This window comes from Berghia stephanieae, chromosome 9, assembly GCF_034508935.2.
Source record: "Berghia stephanieae isolate SIO BIC M18660-M18661 chromosome 9, UCSD_Bste_1.3, whole genome shotgun sequence".
NCBI classification, from domain to species: Eukaryota; Metazoa; Mollusca; class Gastropoda; order Nudibranchia; family Aeolidiidae; genus Berghia; species Berghia stephanieae.
The window spans coordinates 42,769,233-42,793,037 of NC_088368.1; the positions used below are offsets into that span (position 1 = coordinate 42,769,233).

At 36.8% G+C, this 23,805-nt stretch overlaps 1 protein-coding gene across 1 annotated transcript in view; it reads left to right on the forward strand.

The window, feature by feature from the left end:
• The window catches only part of LOC144980268 (exonuclease mut-7 homolog), a 45,988-nt gene that overhangs the window by 14,522 nt on the left and 7,661 nt on the right, over positions 1–23,805 (forward strand). Inside the window, exons 7-15 of the mRNA XM_078927901.1 lie at positions 66–223; positions 6,031–6,301; positions 8,109–8,301; positions 11,623–11,732; positions 13,560–13,599; positions 14,768–14,824; positions 16,100–16,348; positions 18,213–18,370; positions 20,965–21,135. Of these exons, the coding sequence (XP_078784027.1) occupies positions 66–223; positions 6,031–6,301; positions 8,109–8,301; positions 11,623–11,732; positions 13,560–13,599; positions 14,768–14,824; positions 16,100–16,348; positions 18,213–18,370; positions 20,965–21,135 (1,407 nt within the window). The remainder of the gene's footprint in view (positions 1–65; positions 224–6,030; positions 6,302–8,108; positions 8,302–11,622; positions 11,733–13,559; positions 13,600–14,767; positions 14,825–16,099; positions 16,349–18,212; positions 18,371–20,964; positions 21,136–23,805) is intronic.

Genomic DNA, 23,805 nt, shown 5'->3' on the forward strand with positions numbered 1-23,805 from the left:
AATGTGTCACAAGTGCTGTAAAACCCTTAAAAAACAAACCTACACTTCTTCTATTCATGCACCAGAGTGTGATTGGAAACAACGTGAGTCTGCAACAACAGTTTATCTTGGAGCTGATGTCGTTCAACGACATTCAAGAGGCCGTGAAGTGGGTGGACAGGTACAAGCTACCCGATTCCGTTCTAGATCCCAGCATAGTGGAAGCCAAAAAGAATTATATCAGGTAATAATAATAATATAATAATAATAATAATAATAATATAATAATAATAATAATGAATAATAATAATAATAATAATAATAATAATAATAATAATAATAATAATAATAATAATAATAATAAAATAATAATAAATAATAGTAATAATAATGATAATAATAATAATAATAATAATAATAATATATAGTAATAATAATGATAATAATAATAATAATAATAATAATAATAATAATAATAATAATAATAATAATAATAATAATAATAATAATAATAATAATGATAATAATAATAATAATGATAATAATAATAATAATAATAATAATAATAATAATAATAATAATAATAATAATAATAATAATAATAATAATAATAATAATAACAGTAATAAAGTGTTCTTATATAGCGCTAAACACAAAAGCCTCAAAGCACTTTACAATATACTTGTCAAACCATAAACACACTCGTACCGAGCCAAACTGACACACACAACAGTTGCACACACTAACTATGCAAGCTTTACAAAATGAAATTGACATTCAACAAAATGGAATCAAAAAAAATACAACGAATAATTTACTCATCAAGAAGAAAATCTTGGAACTATGTGTTGGTGTGGAGGTATGTGTTGATTCCCACGTGTGGCGATGTGGTATGACACTCGCCTTCGGGTCCGAAGGCCCTGGGTTCGAGTCCCGCGTTGAATGGTGCATAGTTTGAGTCATTGGAAAAGGCTCTTTACTCACATTCTCCCATTGGTCTTGGGTGTAAAATGAGTATGTGGCCTTTGACAGCGTTGTCTATGTCCGAAAAAAATTGTAACATCGCTTAACATGCGTCATGTCCCGTCCTACATGCTCTGCTGAAAAGTACTTTCTATCATATTTAGTTTGTCCTAGCTACCCAAATCACTTCAGAGTGGACAAAAGGCTGGATAAAAGAAGAAAGCATTATTTGCTCAAACATGGCTTGTTTTGCATTTTGGGCTTATTTTAGATAAACCGGTTCAGAAGTTCTTAAATAAAAAATAATTGGATTAAAAATTAATTTTATAAAACTATTGGTTATAACAAGTTATTTGTTAATAGCCCATAGTGGGCAGGGGGGCACTTATGGTGTCTTCTATCCCCCTTTATCTTCTTTCCAACATGCTTTCTGTTTTTGTCTTGGGATAAAATCCTTGGTTTGTCCTGGCCGGATACCCTAGCTGAGAAGGGAAACAGTCAATTTTATTAATAGTTTTAGGAGATATTCTTTTGTCTTGTAAATTATCTCTTATTTATGCACTGTATTATGCTTTATTTACATATATTATATATGATTTGTAAACATTTGAGTGTATTCCTCTTAGTGGGGACCTGTGCTTGTGTCTGGATGAGACTTTTTGGTGATCTCAAACTAAGTACTTTGATAGTGTGCTCTTGGAATCTACATCTGTTTCCTATTTGAACCAATTCCCCTTTGTCTTACCTTTTCTTTTGTGCTTTACTTGTAATTCTAGAACTTCTAACCCGTGTTCTACCTTTTTACTGGCGCTGATATGACTTGAATGTGTTGCAAGCTCCCGTAAAACCCTTAAAAACAAGCAAAAACAATGTCATGTTAAAAAATTATTTATAAACTCCAGATCATTAATAGCAAGTAAACGATTACACTCCCAGCCCATAACGATCATCTGTCCTAAGACTCTTCATTTTCTCCACTTTTTTCCTCGATTGCTGTAGGTTAGGAATTTAATCGTTAACTTGTCTTTTTATTTAGGCTAGGGCTATTGGTCAGTACTGACTCCCAGGCGCTAGCACATGCGGGTCAGTACTGACGAACAGACGCCAGTGCCTGGAGGTCAGTACTGACCAATAACCTGGTGTCTATTGGTCAGTATTGAACAACAGGTGCCACCGCCCACAGACAACCTCTCTTCGGACCTGTTCGTCAGTGCAAAGACCTCTTCGCACTTATTCGTCACTTCCTAAAGTATACCATTAAAAAAACAAAACAATTAAAATCCAAGGCTCTCAGGCCAACTTATCCGATGGCACACAGTAACACTTGGTCACTTAGATAAGTTTGATTTCTAATGCGTTAGATGCCGTTGGGGCAACGATATGACTCGTTATTTCAAGCCACCATAAGATTCTTTTTTATTTTATGTTGTCCATTCTATTTCTTTGGGTTTTTGTTGTTGTTGTTGTTTTTTTGTTTTTTTTGTTTTTGTTTTTATTTTTTTCCCTCCGTATATTTTCGTTATAGCTTAATTTATAGAAAAATAGAGGAAAATGTGTTATATAATATTTCTTGTTACGATTCTTTTATAATACTTTGTCCATTCTACTGATGAGGATTTTAAAAAATTATTATTATTATTGTTTTTTTTTTTGTCATGCAAAATAATAATAATAATAACAATAATAATAATAATAATAATAATAATAATAATAATAATAAATAACGGAAAGGAGGAGAAACTTGATAACGAATAGATTATTCTATTTTTGGGCAGCGTGGCTCAGTGGTACGGTCTTTGCTTCATACCCGAAAGGTACCGAGTTCGATCAACCGCCGCCGCTGCCCTGTGTGACCTTGAGCTAGTCACCTCGCCCAAGCTTGACTTGTGGCGCTGAACTGCGGCTGATGCCTAGGTTATTCCAGCCTTCCCCTGGTATAGACCCTAGATACAAATTTTCCATGAATAAAGGGAATTCTATTTTATTTATTTATTATTATTATAAGAATATACTGAAAATAACTGAACTTGTGAACGCAGTTTTAAAGTACGGCTTCTTAAATCGTAACACCGACTATAAGACGTGGGTGGGAGATAAAAGACATATTGGTGGTGGTGGTAGTAGTAGTAGTAGTAGTAGTAGTAGTAGTAGTAGTAGCAGTAGTGGTAGTAGTAGTGGCAGTAGTAGTTGTATTGGTAGTAGTAGTAGTAGTTAGTAGTAGAAAGCTGTAGTGAAACTGGAGGGGGCGAGGTGAAAGTAGTAGTAGTAGTAGTAGTAGTAGTAGTAATAGTAGTAGTAGTAATAGTAGTAGCAGTAGTGATAGTAGTAGTAGTAGTAGTAGTAGTAGTAGTAGTAGTAGTAGTAGTAGTAGTAGTAGTAGTAGTAGTAGTAGCACTAGTAGTAGTAGTAGTAGTAGTAGTAGTAGTAGTAGTAGTAGTAGTAGTAGTAGTAGTAGTAGTAGTAGTAGTAGTAGTAAGTAGTAGAAAGCTGTAGTGAAACAGTAGGGGGCGTGGTGAAAAAGTCACGGCGGAGGTGGGGTTGGGGGGGGGCGTCGGTGTTGGATGAGCGAAGGTCGAATCTTAGCGAAGGAAGTACGAACGGTCGGATGGCGATGTGATAGTAAAGTGGAATATAGATAGATAGATAGAAAAGAGGGGAGAGAAGGGAAAAAAAAGGGGGGGGGGCGGACCGGTAGAGAGGGGGAATTGAGAGAGAGAGAGAGAGAGAGAGAGAGGGTAGTAGTATGAACAGTAGTAGTAGTGGTGGTGGTAGTATTAGTAGTAGTAGTAGTAGTAGTGGTGGTGGTAGAAGTAGTAGTGTGGTGGTAGAAATAGTAGTAGTAGTATTAGTAGCAGCAGCAGTAGCTGTAGTGGCAGCAGTAAGAGCAGCAGTGGTTATGAATATGGGTGACGTTGACATCGAAAAGGCTCAAAGATAGTATTGACTAAGAGGTGGTTGCACAGCGGGATACGACGTGGAGGTTAGTGGTACTAGTGGTAGTCAATCCTGGTGTTGAGTCCGCGTGGAGTCTTTTCCCTACGACTTGATCAGGTGAGTTTCCCGACGTCGGCTGGTGGAAGTGTCCGAATGGCAAAAACTAAACACACACACACACACACACCACACACACACACACACACACACACACACGCTGTACATCGCAGTAGTCCAGCAGATTGAAGTGTCTGCACAGTTCGATATGTCGCGCAAGTGCTGCACGAATCTGTCACCCAGCCTCTTTCCGGTCTCACCAACGAAAGCAATCCCACACAGAGAGCACGTCATCGCATAGTTATCTATCTATATTCCACTTTACTATCACATCGCCAGCCATCCGACCGTTCGTATTTCCTTCGCGAAGATTCGACCTTCGTTCATTCAACACCGACGCCCCCCCCAACCCCACCTCCGCCGTGACTTTTTCACCTCGCCCCCTACTGTTTCACTACAGCTTTCTACTACTTACTACTACTACTACTACTACTACTACTACTACTACTACTACTACTACTACTACTACTACTACTACTACTAGTGCTACTACTACTACTACTACTACTACTACTACTACTACTACTACTACTACTACTACTACTACTACTACTACTACTACTACTATCACTACTGCTACTACTATTACTACTACTACTATTACTACTACTACTACTACTACTACTACTACTACTACTACTACTACTACTACTACTACTACTACCACTTATATGTCTTTTATCTTCCATTATTTTCTGAAAGGTTCTGTTCCCTGACGCTGACCTTTTCTTATCAATTAGATCACCCCCCTGGGGCACCCTATCCTCTACCCACGCTAACATTTCATTCATACTGCAACCACCATTGAGTACAGACGATACAAGTTATTTTTCATTATATTTTATTTGTTTTCCACGTTTATTTGTGTATTGTTGTGCTGATGAAGGGTTTGTACCCGAAACGGCCATTGTCTGTTTTGTTCCCATACGAAGCCTTTCAGTTTCACTCTTTCGTTAGTCTTTTACGATCACCGGCTTCAGGCAGCCCTTACCGTTTTCTACTTTTCCTGTCTCAGTAAGATGCGAGCAAGCCGAATTTCAAATGACAGGAATGAAGAAAGACGAGACAATGAAAGAGCTTTCACTTTCAGTTCTGGCGCCACGCATCAGTGCAGTGAGCATGCGCGTTGGATGAACCGAAATATAGGGCTTCCAGTTTGGCGTTTCAACACCAAATTTGGTCTTTTTCTCAGGATTGGACAATTTCACTTGTTTAATTAATTGATATATTTATTAAACAAATCTCACGTAAACCGACAAAAAAAAATTAGTGAAAACAAGGGCTTCCCTGCGACTAGTATGGGACAGGAAATGCTGATTTATTTGTCGTAGAGTAAGTTATTTTTAAAAATGGCATTTTTCCATAATTTTGGTACCGTCAACGCCCGTGGCCAGGTCAGAACTGACCAATTGGCATCAGTACTGGTAAAGTGCCCAGAGCTTGTGTTTTACACGAGAATGAGCGCTGTATAAATGTATATTATTATTATTATTATTATTATTATTATTATTATTATTATTATTATTATTATTATTATTATTTATTATTATTATTATTATTATTATTATGTTACAGTGAATGACATAATCAGTCGGATGATGAAAAGGTTTGAACTGAGATATTGCCAAGTTTAGTTAGAAAGTAAATTTTTAAAATCAAATTTATGTCTTGTCATAAATGATTAAATCAACCCTTTTTGGTACCTCTTCGGGAAATATCATAGCTTAATTTCACTTCAAAATATTTTTTACAGCTAGTCAAGTTGAAAAAGTATGAAATCTGAGAAAAGTTGCTGGATACCTTTCACATACATATGACCATAACTTCATGAAAAATCACCCGATTTACTTTAAATAAAGATTAAAGTGCTCTGGGGAGCATATTCTTTCAGAAAATGCCAAAAAAATGGAAATCCAAGATTTCACCTTCCAACTGATTATGTCATGAGAAAAGTAAGATCCATATTTTCGTTGTCTTATTTTTTATCTAGTTTCATACTGATTGATTTTAAAATTTTTTAAAAAATTTGTTTTACAGAGAGAATAAAAATCAAACTCCCCAGAATTCTCAATCACTTCTTCCAGCCATCTCTGGCCATCCCAGCTCAGGACAAAAGGAAGCAGAGACTAGAGCGAAAGATAACGGTGATAAGGATAAAAAAGAGGAGGATTGGGATACAGAGTTGTCTGTCCCTGATAAAATGTCAGTCTCGTCTCCCGATTATTACTGTCTGCCTTTGAGGGAGGACAGCGTTCTATTGGTGGATACGAGAGACAAGTTGACGTCTGCTTTGAAAAGACTGACCAGGGTAATTAGCTCGCACTTTGTGTTTAACTTTTCCGTACAATAACTAGGCATCTTATATAATCTAAATTGGGTCAAGAGGATATTTTCAAGGTTGCCAATTTTCTGTCTATTATTACAGAACTCATTATATTTCCCAATCACCTTTTCAATGGAAATAAAGTAAGCACATAATGTCTTTTAACTGGAGATCAGTGCTTGGATAGTGGTTGGTTGATGTGTTTGCATGAAAATTTAGTAAATTTTTACCTCCTGAAGTGGCAACCCTTTTCTTATTTTATTTGTCATCACTATCGTCTCTAACAGAAATCATAAAAGGTTTGTCAGATAAAGACGAGGTTGAGGGGTGTTGTCAGATTGTGTGTTGAGGATTGATGATGTACATGTTCAAACCCCTGAAAACACTTCTTCTACCTAATGCTTGAGTTTTATAAGCTTTCTCAAGGCGTTTGAAAATACTACTCGAGGTTTCTCCTTCGAGAACAAGAAATTAAATGACAACTCTCAGTCACTGACAAACATCCGTAGGGCCAGCCATTTTAAAATTCCATAATTTTGTCAAAATTGGATGGAATTAAAATGTGTATATTGTATAAGTCTATTTAAGCTAGATATGACATCATTTAGAAAAAAATAGGAACTCAGTAGGAGATATGTCCCACTACTTTTTGACTCAGCTTGTATTATTTGTGCAGCTATGTGGTCTAGTGGTATGACACTTGCTTTCGGATCAGAAGGCCCTGGGTTCGAGCCTCGTTCGGCGCATAGTTGAGTCCTTGGAGAAGGCTCTTAACTCACATTCTCTCACCGTACTCAGATGTAAAATGAGTACCTGGCCATTAACAGCATTGTCTCTTTCCGAAAAAAAATTGTAATATCCCCTAAAAGGCATCATGTCCCCTCCTACGTATTCAATCTGTTAGATCTACTACAAAAATTTGTGCCTTAAACTTCCAAACGACATCAAAGATATCGGCACAAGAAATATGAGGGGACACACAGCAAGAGTAACCATCCCAACATCAAAAACAGATGCCCACATGTATTTGTTTTTCCCTTCCACTGCCAGACTATGGAATAGCCTCCCAGCTGAAGTGGCTGAAAACGGTTGCCCAGAGCTGTCAACCTACCGCAAAAAATGCAGAATTGTACGCATTTTGTTCCCCCAAGATTGTACCCATTTTCAGTGTACGGAGTCACTTCAGTTTTCTTTAGTTGTAATAGCCCAGATGCTCATATCGCTGTTAGCTTAAGCTTGCTGGATCGTTCAAATTTGTACTCGATACCAATTCATTGCTCTATTATTCTATAGTGAACTTGCTCCTATTGTGTTAGTCCGATATCTTGAAATCGAATATTCATCGCTAGCCCGGAAGTATACCTTCCTCTTACTTTCACAATGGTTAGTCTCTTTCGATTTCAGGATTGTACCCATTTTTATGAAATCTTCCCCATACACATTCTCATCAGATGGGGTTGGCAGCTCTGGGTTGCCACCATGCCTTCACGCGATTGCTAGAGTTCACAATGTGACTTTTTAATCTATGTGTGTGTTTGTTTTTTTTTAATTAGTATTATGTGCAGAGTTTTAGCAAGTTTAAAATGTAAAACCCTACAAACTGTGGAGTGATCCTCGACAATATTGGAGGTTTTCATAAGACGAAGAAGAAATGTTGCTGTTAGCCAGGGACCCCTTGTAAAGCATTTTGAGCACATTTAGTGGATATTGTGCTATATAAAATCTCAATTTATTTTTAAAAATTATTTGACAAGTAAAACAATGTTGTTTTCAAACTGTTTTCATCTACCAGCCTTCAACTGTCATTGGCATGGATTGTGAATGGAAGCCAATCGGTCCGTCCAAACAGGTTGCGTTGCTTCAGCTGGCAGTCGACGACTGTGTATTCCTGGTAGATTTCATACAAATGGATGGTCTGGTATCCTCCCAAGACTGGAGGCATTTTGCTCACTCTGTGTTTTGTGACGATAAAATTTTGAAGATGGGTGGGTTTTGTTTCTTTTGTCTTAGATTTTAGATGAGTAATTTTATTGTGTAAAATTTTATTTACCTTTAATATTTTTTTTCTTCTGCTCTCTTGAAGTTTGGTGGGTTTTTGTTTGTTTTATTATATTTTTTTTTTGGGGGGGGGGGGGGGGGGATTGTTTTTTTTTCAGATTTTTATAGGGGTTTCTTTCTTCGTACAATGAATTAATTCCTGATGATTGCTCAAGGGAGATTTAAAGACCTGCCACCTATACAGATTTTTTTGAGCTTAATTTGGAATATTTTTTTCCCAAGTAGATTCAGAATTTTAACCAGAATATTTATTGGTGAAAAGAAAAAGATGGTTGATAAAATTATTTATGAATACGACATCAATTCTTGGCATCATAACATGACAATCCAGGTAAGTGAGGGTGGAAACTATGGTGGGCAGGATGTCACTTGCTTGTGTCTTCTATCCCGCTATATTTGTTTTTAAAAAAGTTGCTTTCTGTCTTTTGTCTTGGAATAGGATTACTTGGTTTTGTCCTGGCCCTTGTCCGGGTCATTGGCTGGGAGGGAAACAGCCAAATGTGTAGTGTCATTTTTTGGAGATGATATTTTTTCCCCTTCTAAATCATCTCTCTTGTTATGTGCTAATATTTATATATATATATTTTTATGTTGTTTTTTGGTAAACATTTGAGTATATTCCTCTTGGCAAGGACCTGTGCTGGTGTCTGGATGAGACCTTTAGGTGATCTCAAACTAAGTACACTTATAGTGTGCTCTTGGAATCTACATCTGTTTCCTATTTCCTATTTGAACCATTCCCCTTTGTCTTACTTTTTTCTTAGGTGCTTTAATTGTAATGCTAGAATTTTTTTACTTCGAATTTTTCCAGTTTTCTTCCTTTTTTACTAGAACTAGAACTGATATGATCTAAATGTGTTGCAAGCGCCGTAAAACCTCTTAAAAACAATAACAAAAGAGAAAACCTTAAATTTTAGATTTGATACTTTTTTTTCTTAATCTTTAGATTGTTTTCCAAAAATACACAGAATTTGTTACTTGTTTTGGCACATTTGAATTGATTTGATTGAGTTGCATGGCAGACGACTTGAGAAAAAAAAAAGTTGAATGTAGAATTGCCTCCTTTTTTTTTTTTTTTTGTTGTTTTTTTTGTTTTTTGTTTTTGCTTTTGATGAGATCAGAATAAAATTCTTTTAATTTTTCTCTCAAATTATTTATTCACTTCCTTGTCGTAATAATTAAATCCCTCTTTAGATAGAATGAAGTTGACGTCACTCAGCTCTTTGTTATTGTTTTTTTTTTACCATCCATGTTTATGAGTAATTCCTCACTAAACTGTATTAACCAGACTATAAGCGACCAAGATTACACATAGTTTTGTGTGTTGGTCCGTTATATTTCTGGATGGCAATGTTGTGAATTTCTTACCAAGCGCATACTATCTATAAATGAAGGATTTTTATAGAAGGAATGAAATTGACGTCACTCGGCTCGCTGTTATTGTTTTTAGTAAGCCTTTTTTATGAGTAGTTCTCACTAAATTCTATCAATTAGACAATAAACATCAAGGTTACACATAGTTTTGTTTGTTGGTATGTTATATTTGGCTGGCAAATGTTATGAGTATTTTGCCTAAATGCATAGCATCAATTTTAAAAACGTATTTTGTGTATTAACAAGATTGCCAATTTTCCGTATATTTACGGAATTCAGTAAATTATAAACTCTCAGTTAAAAAAAAAAATAATAGTATAAAAGTCTTTTTACCAGAGTTCAGCGCTCTGAAAGGCGTCGGTCAATGTGTTTGTGTCAAAGTTCAGTAAAATTTTGCCTCCTGAACTGGCAATCCTGTGTAAATTATCACAAAGGCACACACACACACACACACACACACACACACACACATTTTTACCTATATTATTATGACACTCTAATATATACAGTAAAATCACTTTAAACCGAAAGAAGCTAAACCGAAAAATACCTTAAACCGCAAAGAATTTAATAAATTGTACTAGTTTCTTCATTATCTTTGTACTAATTCTTACGATGAACCGAAATACTTCTAAGAAGGACTTTCTTTAAACCGAAACAATTTGAGACCACCTTCCTTTATTCTCTCTCAATTTTTCTTCAAAAATTGGGGAAGGTGGCCACACGTAATAATGCCCGGCGATATTAAACAAAGAGCGTAAGTATAAGATGAGGGTGATGGGTGGGGTGTAGGCAAACACTGCACTTGGGCTCGGCCAACACCACAATCGCACAGACTGGAAAAGGAAGACAGCGGGTGACTGGCACATGAAAAATGAGGAAAGAGGAGGAGTTGGGGTGTAGAATCACGCAAGCGAGATGTTCTCGCTCGTGTGTTGATGCTTCGGAACTGACTGGATTTTAAACACGAGAATAAGGAAGGAGGGGGGGGGGGGGTAGACAACTTACCATTGACATGCCATTTCATTTCCACTTTGTTTAAGGTGTGTGTGTGTGTGTGTGTGTGTGTGGTGAGGGGGGGGGGGGGGGTCTATGAAATTAGGCCTTTGAACCTAATGGCTTTTCAAAAGAGAGATGCCTAGTAGTAGTAGACAGCTTAGCATTGACACGCCTTTTCATTACCATTTCACTTCACCTCTGAGTAGCTGCGCGTCATTCATTATCAATTATCGCACAAGAACTTTCGATCTTATTTTAGCTTTGCATTTTACTAAAAGATGTCTAAAAGAAAGCACTGTGCTTACACGTTGGAGTTTAAAATTAAAATACTATGTGAAGTCGATGGTAAAAAAAGTTGATCAAGACAGAGATATGTAAAAAACACGGCATCCCAAACTCAACTCTTTCAACAATTTTGAATTGAAAACGAAAACCCCCAAAAATATTATTAAAACACACCAAAAAAAAAAAAAAAAAAAAAAAAAATTAATGGTTACGAAGACCAACAACTCCATTTAACGGGAAACCCATGATACCATTAAATGAGCAAATTCCTTAAAAAGTTACTACCATTGAAAAACATTGCAAAACGGGAACTTGCTTTAAACCAAAATGTCTTTAAACCGAAATGGTTTAGAAGGTCCCCAAAATTTTGGTTTAAAGTAATTCTACTGTATATATATATATATATATATATATATATTATATATATTTCGTGTTTACTTGAAAAAGGCCGAAACGTCGTTTGTTTTGTGTTGTTCCCTTATAAATTATGAGTCACATTTACTCCCTTAATCTTTTTCTCCAGTTAGGCACCTCTAGTGTTTGGTATTAATTCTCACACCGACTGCTAACAGTTTTCCTTGTATCCACAGGTTATGGCCTAGATACAGATCTGAGAATGTTGTCCAACTCGTATCCATCCATGAAAGAGCCGTTTATGAAGATGGTGCGAGTAGTCGAGCTTTCCAAATTGGCTAAAACGGTAGTGTTTCATTCATCCTGTTTTGTTGACAAAGATGTGCATCCCTGACATAATCAGTCGTATTGTGAAAATGTTTGTTTTTGCGGGGGTTTTTTTTGCATTTTTTTGCAAGCCCTATGTCTCCTGGGCATTTTAATCTTTATTTGAAGCAAATCGGGTGATTTTTCTTGAAGTTATGGTCATATGCATGGGCTAGGGTGGGAAACCATATTTTTGAGAAAATCGCTTCCAAAGTTGACAAGAGTTGATATTAAGTATAATAATTACCTTCATAAAAATAATTAAAATAAAATATTTAGGAGTAGAATCCAATTGAAATATTTCATCAATATGTAGAAAAATGTTTGATTGAATGATTTTTAATGAGAACTCATTTTCCATAAAAATTGACTTCTTGACTAAAAATGTCAATATCTCCATTTAAATCTTTTCACCATGCGACTGATTATCTCAAGGACGCCCACTAAAGGGGAAACCTGAAGCGTCTGTTTTATCTATTTTCGTATATTAAATTGAAGCTTGCATTCAATTTCACATTGTTCTTTATGTCTTCGAGCTTCGAGCAGCAACATTAACATGACGAATGAAGAGGAAATCAAGAAATGTTCTGTTGTATTATTAAATGTATTAAATAATACAACAGTCCCAGGCCTGGATAAACTATACACAGAGGACACGGTGTCCAAGCATTGTTTACGATCAAAACAATGACAGTGCACATCTGAGAGTGAAAGTGTAACACAATGACAGCGCACATCGGAGAGTGAAAGTGTAGCACAATGACAGTGCACATCGGAGAGTGAAAGTGTAGCACAATGACAGTGCACATCGGAGAGTGAAAGTGTAACACAATGACAGTGCACATCGGAGAGTGAAAGTGTAACACAATGACAGTGCACATCGGAGAGTGAAAGTGTAACACAATGACAGCGCACATCGGAGAGTGAAAGTGTAACACAATGACAGTGCACATCGGAGAGTGAAAGTGTAACACAATGACAGTGCACATCGGAGAATGAAAGTGTAACACAATGACAGTGCACATCGGAGAGTGAAAATGTAACACAATGACAGTGCACATCGGAGAGTGAAAATGTAACACAATGACAGCGCACATCGGAGAGTGAAAATGTAACACAATGACAGTGCACATCGGAGAGTGAAAATGTAACACAATGACAGCGCACATCGGAGAGTGAAAGTGTGACGGATAAACCCTTTGTCAACAGGAGAAATACGCCTTCTAACGTGTTTGGATGTGTCTTATCATAGGCAAGGGTCTTCGCAGCACATTGTTGTGGCCACAGGTCGCATCATGCCCTTTGGGGCAGCATGGTTCAGCGGTATGCTCTTTGCTTCATACCCGAAAGGTACCGAGTTTGATCACCCTCTGCCTTGATGTGAGGCCTTGAGCAAGCCACCTCGCCCTAGCTCAATTTGTGGCATGCACTGCGGCTGATGCCTGGGTTATTCGTCTTCCCTTAGAATAGGCCCAAGAGACAAATGTCCCCAATGGGATGAATAAAGTGAATTTTATTTTTATTTACTGTTTTGTTTGTATTAAAATTATTTTTTATTTTTATTTTAATTTAGTTTTTATTTAAAAATTAAACAAAAATTTTTCTACCATCGTGAAACCCCTTGGACAATGACATCATTTTCAGGTCCTGAGTTATATCGTTATCCAGGGTATGCGCTGTATTATTGTCATTACTATAGTTATTATCATCATCATCATCATCATCATCATCATCATCGTCATCATCATCATCATCATTGTTATATTATTCATTTATTTTTTTTCTCCATTTTCATGCAATCTACAAGCTGGATGACCTACTGGCGTCCAAGGAGGATTTGGAGATGGGTAAGTCATGATTCATGCTTTGACTGAACAATTGTTATTTAAGGGGCTGCCCAGTTTGTCATGGGCCCAGTTTGTCATAGGCCCAGTTTGTCATAGGCCCATTTTATCATAGGCCCAGTTTGTCACAGAACTAGTTTGTCATGGGCCCAGTTTGTCATAGGCCCAATTTGTCATTGGCCCAGTTTATCATAGGCCCAGTTTGTCATAGGCCCAGTTTATCATAGGCCCAGTTTGTCATAGGCCCAGTTTGTCATTGACCCAGTTTGTCATTGACCCAGTCTGTCATTGGCCCAGTTTGTCATAGGCCCAGTTTGTCATAGGTCCAGTTTATTTATGTAGTATAATATCCACTGAACGTGCTCCAAGCACTTTATAAGAAGTCCCAAGCCAACAGCAACACTTAATATGTATGATGAGACAGGAGGCCTGTACTGTTTGGCAATATTACAATTTTTTTCCAAGCGAGACAACACCATAACGGCCAAGTACTCATTTTGCACTTGAGTACAGTGAGAGAATGTGAATAAAGAGTCTTTTTCAAGGACTCAATTATGCACTTTTCAGAACGGGGCTCCAACCTTGGACCTTCAGATATGCAGGCGAGTGCCATACCGCAAGACCACATAACAACACTAATCCGTTTTCATATTGTAAAACATACTAGCTGATGACTGTTGAAATGATTAAGCACTCGTCATTGTTATGGGTTGTTTGTATAGGGGTTCAGCTATAGTATATATCGTCTGTAATAAATGTTTGTTTTAACACATTTGTGTTATTACTTATAATTAATTCATTGGCACGTTTGTCTTGTCCCCTACTCACATATTCCTTTTTAAAAAATTTATCTGAACCAGCGACCACCTGAGCTCTAGCCCTTCGGTCTTTCACGTATTCTTAGATGGGTGTACTCTCTCGAAAGTTGTCCCATTTAGATGTCTCTCTTTCTATATATCTCTATCTTTCTCTTCTTCTCTCCATCTTGGCACGTCATAATCTATCTAATAATGTGAGCCCAGAGACTTCTATCTGTGGATCCTTTGTTCTATTTTATGTTACGGGTCGCATTTGTCTGCTGTCTTAGGACAAAGCGGTTGTCTTGAACCCCTCTTATAAACACCCATAACAGTAATATTCATCCACCCTTTCCTTCTCAATCTCGATACAGGCAACAATCAAAGTGGCCAAGAGTTCAGGAGAGAAAACGAAGAGGGAAGCTCTCAAGGTAAAAAAAATTATATTTTTAATACAATAATAATAATAATAATAATAATAATAATAATAATAATAATAATAATAATAATAATAATAATAATAATAATAATAATAATAATAGTAATAATAATAATAATAATGTGCTTTATTCATCCAAAAGGAAATTTTTGTACAGATGTATAAAAATGCAGACAATGATACATACATAAACGTAATATACGTAAATATGAATAAAGTAAAATTTGGTAATAGGTATATATAGTGCAGGGTGTCCAGGGAAGTCGGAAAGTTGGAAATTGGTCAGAAATTACATACTTGGTCGGAAAAGTTGGAAATAATGAGATTGAGGGTGAAATTTCCTGTGAAATGAAAAAAACGAGGAATTTCTTGCTTAAAATGGGATATAAAAAATGTATGAAGGACAACTGCTGTGCACAAAATGTTATTATTTTACTACAACAACTGCCACCACATCATCATCCCTGCCACCACCACTTCTACAAACTACCACATCATCATCCCTATCACCAACACCACTCACAAATGCAACCACCACCACATCCTCATCCCCATCACCACCACTACCACATCCCATACCATCACTACAACTACCACGTCATCATACCCACTACCACAACTACTCCAACCACCACTACATCACCATGCCTACCACCAATGCTACCACTGCTAGAACAACCACCACATCACTATCCCTAAAACTACCACTATTACGTACTACAACCACTATACCATCATCATTCCTACCACCACCACCACTTCACTACTACAACTACCATCACATCATCATCCCTACCACCACGATTGCAACCACTGCCACATCATCATCCCTACCACCATCACAATCACCACTACTACAACCATTACAACTACTAACACTACACTATCATCTCTACCACTAGTGCCATAACTTACTACCACATCATACCTACCAACAATTCATAACAGTATTTTAAAAAAGTGAAAATGGGGGTGGGTGGTGGCTCTTGACATTGTATAATCACATGATACCATTCTCTAAGTAGATAAGATTTTATATGTTGCTGTTGAAGTTGATTCCCAATTTAGCTAGAGAGGCAGTAGCAGAGTGTGGACAGGCTCCAGGAGCCGTACAGGGACACCAACTTCGTTCCTGCGATAATTGTGTGGTCTAAATTTTAAAAAATAAATTATTACGATTTTAACTCTCCCATCCGTGACAAGACCAAGGCTTGTCTTTTGCCTGTATTTTATATTTTACTTTTATGATCTTGTCATTTCCTGCCAGAGGCCAAGAGCGACAGTTATTCTGATGAGATTGATTCCAAATTTAGCGAGAGAGGCAGTATCAGCAGTAGTGTGGATGGGCTTCAGGAGCCGTCCAGCTCCAGGGTGACGTTGGGCTTTCCTTCGAAGAACGAGGAGAAAGGATTGAGTTTGTTGGTCAAGAAAATCATTGGGAAGCCTCTGTGTAAAGATGAGCAAATGTCAAACTGGGAGAAACGACCTTTGAGGAGGAGTCAGATCCTTTATGCTGGTAAAGCTCCATTTTACTTAGTTACTTGCTTATCCGAACCAGCGACTACCTGAGCTCTAGCCCTTCGGTCTTGTGCCATGACGTAGAAGTTAGACGTCTTTTGTAGTTGTTCCAGGTGACTATAAAGTGTGTTACTGGTTCTTGGATTTGGTGGGAGGAATGTGCATCTCAGGTCTTCAAGACGTTGACATTCAAGCAAGTGGTGTGTTACTGTTTCATTGGGGTGTTGACATAGGGGGCAGGAAGGGGATGTGTCTTTTGTAATTTTGCTTAAATGGTTGAAAGCTCCATTTTAATGTATAGATATATTTATATTTAAAAAAATGACCTTTTATAAAGCGCAATACCCACTAAACGTGCTCAAAGCACTTTACAAAGGGTCCCGTAGGCCAACAGCAACATTAAACATGTAGGACGAGACATGACGCCTGTTAGGCGATATTACAATTTTTTCGGACAGAGACAACGCTGTTAACGGCCAGGTACTCATTTTACATCTGAAAATGGTGAAGAGCCTTCTCCAAGGACTCTAACTATGCACCGACGAGGCTCGAACTCAGGACCTTCTCATCTGAAAGCGAGTGTCAAACAACAAGACCACATAGCCTTACAAGGAATAGACAAATAGAGATTATATCTCTCAATCAAGATTTTATTATGGTTTATAATAGTCCAAACATTCTGCCATTTTGGGTCATGACGGTAGTGCATGTTAGGATGTTAATGTTAATGAGCTTTATATAGCGCAATATCCACTAAATGTGCTCAAAGCGCTTTACAAGGGGTCCCTGGTCAACAGCAACATTTAACATGTAGGACGGGACATGGACGCCTGTTAGGCTATATTATAATTTTTCGGACAAAGACAACGCTGTTAACGGCCAGGTACTCATTTTACACCTGAGTACGGTGAGTGAATGTGAGTAAAGAGCCTTTTCCAAGGACTCAACTATGCGCCGAGCACGAGGCTCGAACCCAGGACCTTCCGATCCGAAAGCGAGTGTCGTACCACTAGACCACATAGCTGCACATAGGATGTCACATTTTTGCTCTTTGCAAAGTTGGCTGCAATACTGTAAATACTCATTTATATCAGTGCAAGACAAAATCAGCCGGAATGTGAACATTTTGGAGTTGCATTTTTTTTCCTTCATTTTTCTGAAAGTATATCCTCTCCAGAGCATTTTAATCTTTATTTGAAGTAAATCGCGTGATTTTTAATGAAGTTACGGTTAGATGTTTCCAGCAACTTTTCTCAAATTTCATACTTTTTCAACTTGACTAGATGTAAAAAATATTTAGAAATGAAATTAAGTTTTGATATTTCCCGTAGATGTACAAAAAGGGTTGTTTTAATAATCTATGACAAGAACTTATTTTTGATTTTAAAAATTGACCTTCTAATTAAGCTTGGCAATATCTCAGTTCAAACCCATTCACCATCCGATTGATAATGTCATTCACTGTAACATTTGTATTGGAGAAAAAAATAAAGGGATTAAATCTGACTCTTGAATATGAGAACAACAGAAAACAAACAACATTTCAGCCTTTGGCCTTTTTCAAGTAAACACTTGAAAAAAGCCAAAGGCCGAAACGTCGTTTGTTTTGCGTTGTTCCCTTATTCAAGAGTCAGATTTAATCCCTTTATTTTTATCTCCTTTTATTGACTCATTTAGGCACCTCTAGTAATTGGTGACAAAGAAAGAGAAGAGTAATATTAGTTTTCTGAGGTTATCTGATCAGAGAGATGAATGGCGTACCATGATCACCGATGTCTGGCACAGACTTGGTACTTGAAGAAGAAGAAGAAGTAATTGGTTTAACATATATATTCACCAGTGTTACTTTCTTTTCCTTTAAGCCATGGATGCTTATGTGTTGTTGGAGATCCACAAGCATCTCTTGTCTCAAGCTCAGTCCATGGGGGTGACGAGCAGGGAGATGCTAGAACCACCCGTCATATTCCGGTCTAAGACGAGACTTGACAGGAAGAAGAACAAAATGAACGTCAGTAAAAAGGTTAGAATGAAGGAAAATTTGTTTTACTCATTCAAAGTGTAACTTTACGACATAACAATCTTCTTCTTCTTCTTCTTCTTCTTCTTCTTCTTCTTCTTCTTCTTCTTCTTCTTTCTTCTTCTTCTTCTTCTTCTTCTTCTTCTTCTTCTTCTTCTTCTTCTTCTTCTTCTTCTTCTTCTTCTTCTTCTTTCTTCTTCTTCTTCTCTTTATTTTTATTATTATTATTATTATTATTATTATTATTATTATTATTATTATTATTATTATTATTATTATTATTATTATTATTATTATTATTATTATTATTATTATTATTATTCTCTGGGCGAGAACCCAGAACCTTCCTCTTCGAAGGTGAGTGTCATACTACTAGACCACACACACAGCCACATAGTCTAATTTTATATTTTTTCCTGATCTCTAATGATAGACCACGACATTGATGTGTAGATCGCTTGACTCTACTTGAACTACCTCAGCACAACTGCATCAACATGAGGTGTAAAATGAGTATCTGGCCGTTAACAGCGTTGTCTCTGTCCGAAAATAATTGTAATATCGTCTAACAGCCGTCATGTCCCGTCCTACAAGTTAAGTGTTGCTGTTGGCAAGGGACCCTGTGTAAAGCGCTTTGAGCATGTCCAGTGGATATTGCGCCATATAAATTGAGATTTATATAGCGCAATATCCACTAAATGTGCTCAAAGTGCTTTAAAAACCATCAGCATTCATCGGCTGCCACTGCTTTTTTTCTCTCCGTGGTTCAAACCCATGCTGTCTGGATGGGGTCTCTTGACCTCCCATGGTGGGCAGGAGGTTACTTGCTGTGTCTTCTACACCCCTATATCTATTTTATGAGTTTCTGTCCTTGTCTCAGAATAGGATCACTTGGTTTTGTCCAGGCCCTTTCCGGAGTCCTTGGCTGAGAGGGAAACAGTCGAATGTATTTGTTAAAGTTTTGGGGGATGATATTTTTTTTTCCTTGTAAATCATCTCTTTGTTCTGTGCTTGTGGCTGGAGGAGACTTTTAAGTGTTCTCACCCTTGTGCGGCTATGTGGTCTAGTGGTATGACACTCGCTTTCGGATCGGAAGGTCCTGGGTTCGAGCCTCGCTCGGCGCATAGTTGAGTCCTTGGAAAAGACTCTTTACTCACATTCTCTCACCGTACTCAAGTGTAAAATGAGTACCTGGCCGTTAACAGCGTTGTCTTTGTCCGAAAAATTATAATATCGCCTAACAGGCGTCATTCTCATCCTACATGTTAAATGTTGCTGTTGACCAGGGACCCCTTGTAATGCGCATTGAGCACGTCTAGTGGATATTGCGCTATATAAATGCTCAATTTTTTTTTTTTAATGCATATTGAGCTTTAGCTTGAGTTTTTAAAAATATAACGCAATACCCACTAAACGTGCTCAAAGCGCTTTACAAGGGATTCCCTGACCAACGGCAACACATAACATGTAGAACAAGACATGAAACCTGTTAGGCGATATTACAATATTTTCCAACAGAGACAACGCTGTTAACAGCCAGGTATTCGTTTTAATCTGAGTATGGTCAGAGACTCAAACCCAAGACCTTCCAATCCGAAAGAGAATGTCATACTACAAGACCACATAGCTGCACATTGATAGTATGCTCTTAGAATCTAAATCTATTCCATAGTTGTACTTTTCCTTCTTTGTTTTATGCTTGCGACACATGTAGGTCATTTCAGCACCAGGAAAAAGGGAAACAATAGTATAGTAAAAGAATTCTAGATTTACAATTAAAAGCACACAGCATAAAACAAAGAAGGAAAAGTACAACTATGGAATAGATTTAGATTCTAAGAGCATACTATCAATGTGCAGCTATGTGGTCTTGTAGTATGACATTCTCTTTCGGATTGGAAACCCTTAAAAACAAAACATCTCTGTCGTTCAAACCCGCGCTGTTTGATTTTTTTTCTCATTTTTTGATGATTGTGGTGAAGTTATGGGGGAATCCCCGAAGCTTGTTCTATGGTTAGTCAAAGCGAGACCAAAACAAAAAAAAAAGCTAATTTAGGTTTTAGAGTTTAATCACCGATTGACTGCAGTGGCGCTGTCTCGTGCACCAAAAGTTAAAATTTATAACTATGTAGAACATGATTAAATAACTGTGGATAAATGTGGGCGTCCTTGAGATAATCATGGTGAAAAGCTTTGAACAGAGATATTGACAGTTTTAGACAAGAGGTCAATTATTATGGAAAATGAGTTCTCATCTTCTTCTTCTAGGTTCCATGCCTGGTCCAGGCTTCGGATACTGCATGAATTATCTCTCTCCATTCCTCCCTGTCTCATCAAAAATCATTAAATCTAACATTTTCTGCATATTGATGAAATATTGTCATGAAAAATCACCCGCTTTGCTTCAAATAAAGATTAAAATGCTCAGGAGACATTGGGCTTTCAAAAAATGCAAAAAAACGCATAACAAAAATTTTCACCATGCGGCTGATTATGTCGGGGACGCACATAAATGTGTAAAATTGCATAGAAGACTGGTGAAGCCATTTAACAGCATTGATATATTTTGTTGTTTTTTCTTACCATCAAATTCTCAGAGTTCGATGCCTGCCAATCCAAGCTATACTCATGTGACAGCCAGCTGTAGGCCTCACCAACTCCGAGTGGTGTGTGACTCAATGCTCCAAGGTCTGGGCAACCAGCTGAGGTCCTGTGGTGTGGACACACAAATATTGAGTACTGGTCAGTTACACGAAGATGCAGTGCAGGTCAGTTGAGCCAGCAACAGCTGTGTTATGAAAGAGGTGCACACTAAAAATAAAACTAGAGCCGTGATTTCCAGTGACAATTTAGTTGCCGTTTACCTGTCATCTGCATTTTTTGCCAAATTGCGACCTAAAATTTGCCAAAATTTGCCCAAAAAACCCCGAAAATTTGCCAAGAAATTTGCGGAGGAGAACTAAGCGTTTCAGCAAAAATTAACACGCGATACAGAAAAAAATATGTATAAAAGACAATTAATTATATTTAAGGAGGCTACATTTATTAATTTGTTGTTACAAAGATTTTAAAGGATCATTATCCATAGAGAGTAGCTTCCCTTGGTTTGGGCCCAGGCAAATCTGCAACATTTCTCAAGTTTCGCACTTTTTTTTTTCATTATTTTGTTTTCGCTTCTTTTTTTTCCCTAAAATTTGCCACGCGATTTGCCAATTTTGGGAAATTTGCCAAAATTTGCGAATCGCCCTGATATTTGCGGCTGCAAAAAAATGCAGATGACAGCCGTCTACAAGGATGAATATTTCTGATAGTTTCCGACTACTTACTCGTGCTCCTGAATACTTCTGAACAAAAGAGAAAATGAGGCAAAAATATTCTCGAAATCAAATTTTCCTCTGATTTTTTTTCAGAGCAAGCATTTTGAAAATTAGTTCTCCATGAATCAGTGGACAACTTTTAAAAAAAACAAGAATGAGAGACAAAGTAATTTTGCAATCAAACATAAATTTTACCATAAATTTGACATCAGTTGACGACAACAGATACTGGGTCTGTAATATTCAAGCACAACACCAGATAAAAAATATCAAACAATGAGTAGTATTCACACATCGGATCAGGTTGCTGGCTATGGAAGTAGCTGGCAACCAGAGCTGTAGGTCACAAGATTAAGAAAAGTAAATCTTTTTTCACCTTGATTATGTCAGATTGGCGTTTGATATTCCATTGAGGAGACCAAAATGTTGTGAATAGTGTTTTCTTCATGTTTAATGGTGGTATTTGATTTCTATGAAAAGATTATTGTAGCCAAGATTTGATCCCGAAACATTCCATGTTCAGACCTGCCAACCGGTACGATTAATCGTATTTTAGTACGATTTTTGGACTCAAATACGTGGATACGATTCCAAAGGATATTTTAATTTTTTTTTCTCAAGCAGGAATGATGTTGAAAATGACTTGTCATACATCAATTGTTGACTGTGTTTCTGAATAATGCATCACAGTTACTATTGTTACCATTTCAGTTAGTTATATGTTACCGGTTTTCACCAATATTTTTCTCATAACTTTTTGAGGATTTGCATAGAATTATGCATTTAAGCTTATTTTATACTTTAAATGGCCTCAGGCCACATTTAAGAATTTACCACTTGTTAAATAGAAAATTTAAGGTGAAAATTAAATTTAACTAACGCCTTTGGCAATGAAGCTTTCAATTAAAAACTGTATTGCTGATAAGCTTAAACATAAATGGATTATTTCCCTTTGTAATTACTAAAATTACTCTATTTTGTTTTTTAAAATTTAATGATCTTTTTTTAAGATTTATTATTTTGTATGAGTGATTTTTTTTTTCATTACCAACCGGGCAGCTTTAGGAACAAAATGGTTCAAAATGAATCCTCTAGAAGTATTTAACTTGTCTGTGATATGTGTGAATTTCCCATCATTTGACCAACAGTAATAGTATTATATGTAGTAGTAGTCGTAATAGTGGTAGGAGTAGAAGTAGTAGTGGTAGTAGTAATAGTACTAGTCTAGTAGTGGTTGTAGGAATTGTTGTAGTTGTAGTAGGAGGAGGAGTAGTAAATGCTATAAAAAAGGGAGAAAAAGACATGGATCATTTGATAACATAATGGAAATTATCTTGTCACTGCTGCAAATTGTCATCTCTATTAGATTGAAGATCACTCTCACAAATAATTTATCTCAAAACCTCCAACTGATTTACTGGGCTGGCAGATGTATATCACCATCACAACTTCATTTAGGACATCAGCATCATCATCTCAAACCATCACCACGGTTACAACCACCATCACAGCATTGTCACTGCCACAACCACCACCACCACATCACTTCTTCCATCACCACCACCACTAGAGCACCATCGCTACAACCACCACCTCCTCTTCTTCAGGCATTAGCATCAATACTACCAACATATTTAGGGTCTTTTAGTCATTTCTTTTGAGTGTTTCGAAAGCAATATCCTTAGATATTACAATATCTGAGCCTTATACTGATTTAAAATGATCATTAAGTTTTAGTTTCTCGATAAACCGATAATTTTGTAATTACTAGAGATTGCTGCAAACGAATGTTTGAATGATGAATATCGGAGTATTTTTGATTTGGGTTTGATGTTAGCTTTTATATAAATTTTTATTTTTATATTTTACGCACTTTTATTTTCCACACATGCCGACAAAATACACTTTTTTTTTGATAAAAAATACACTTTTTAGGATCATAGAATACACTTTTCATTCTGGGAAGGTTGGCAGGTCTGCATGTTTGGTATTTTGTTCTTTCTTGAAGCTGTTATATTCATCTTTGAATATTACTTTTTACAATAATTCAAGCACTGCACTGTTAGTAGTTTTAACAAATTACAATACACTAGAGGTGAATTATTTCTCTTTTTTTAAAAT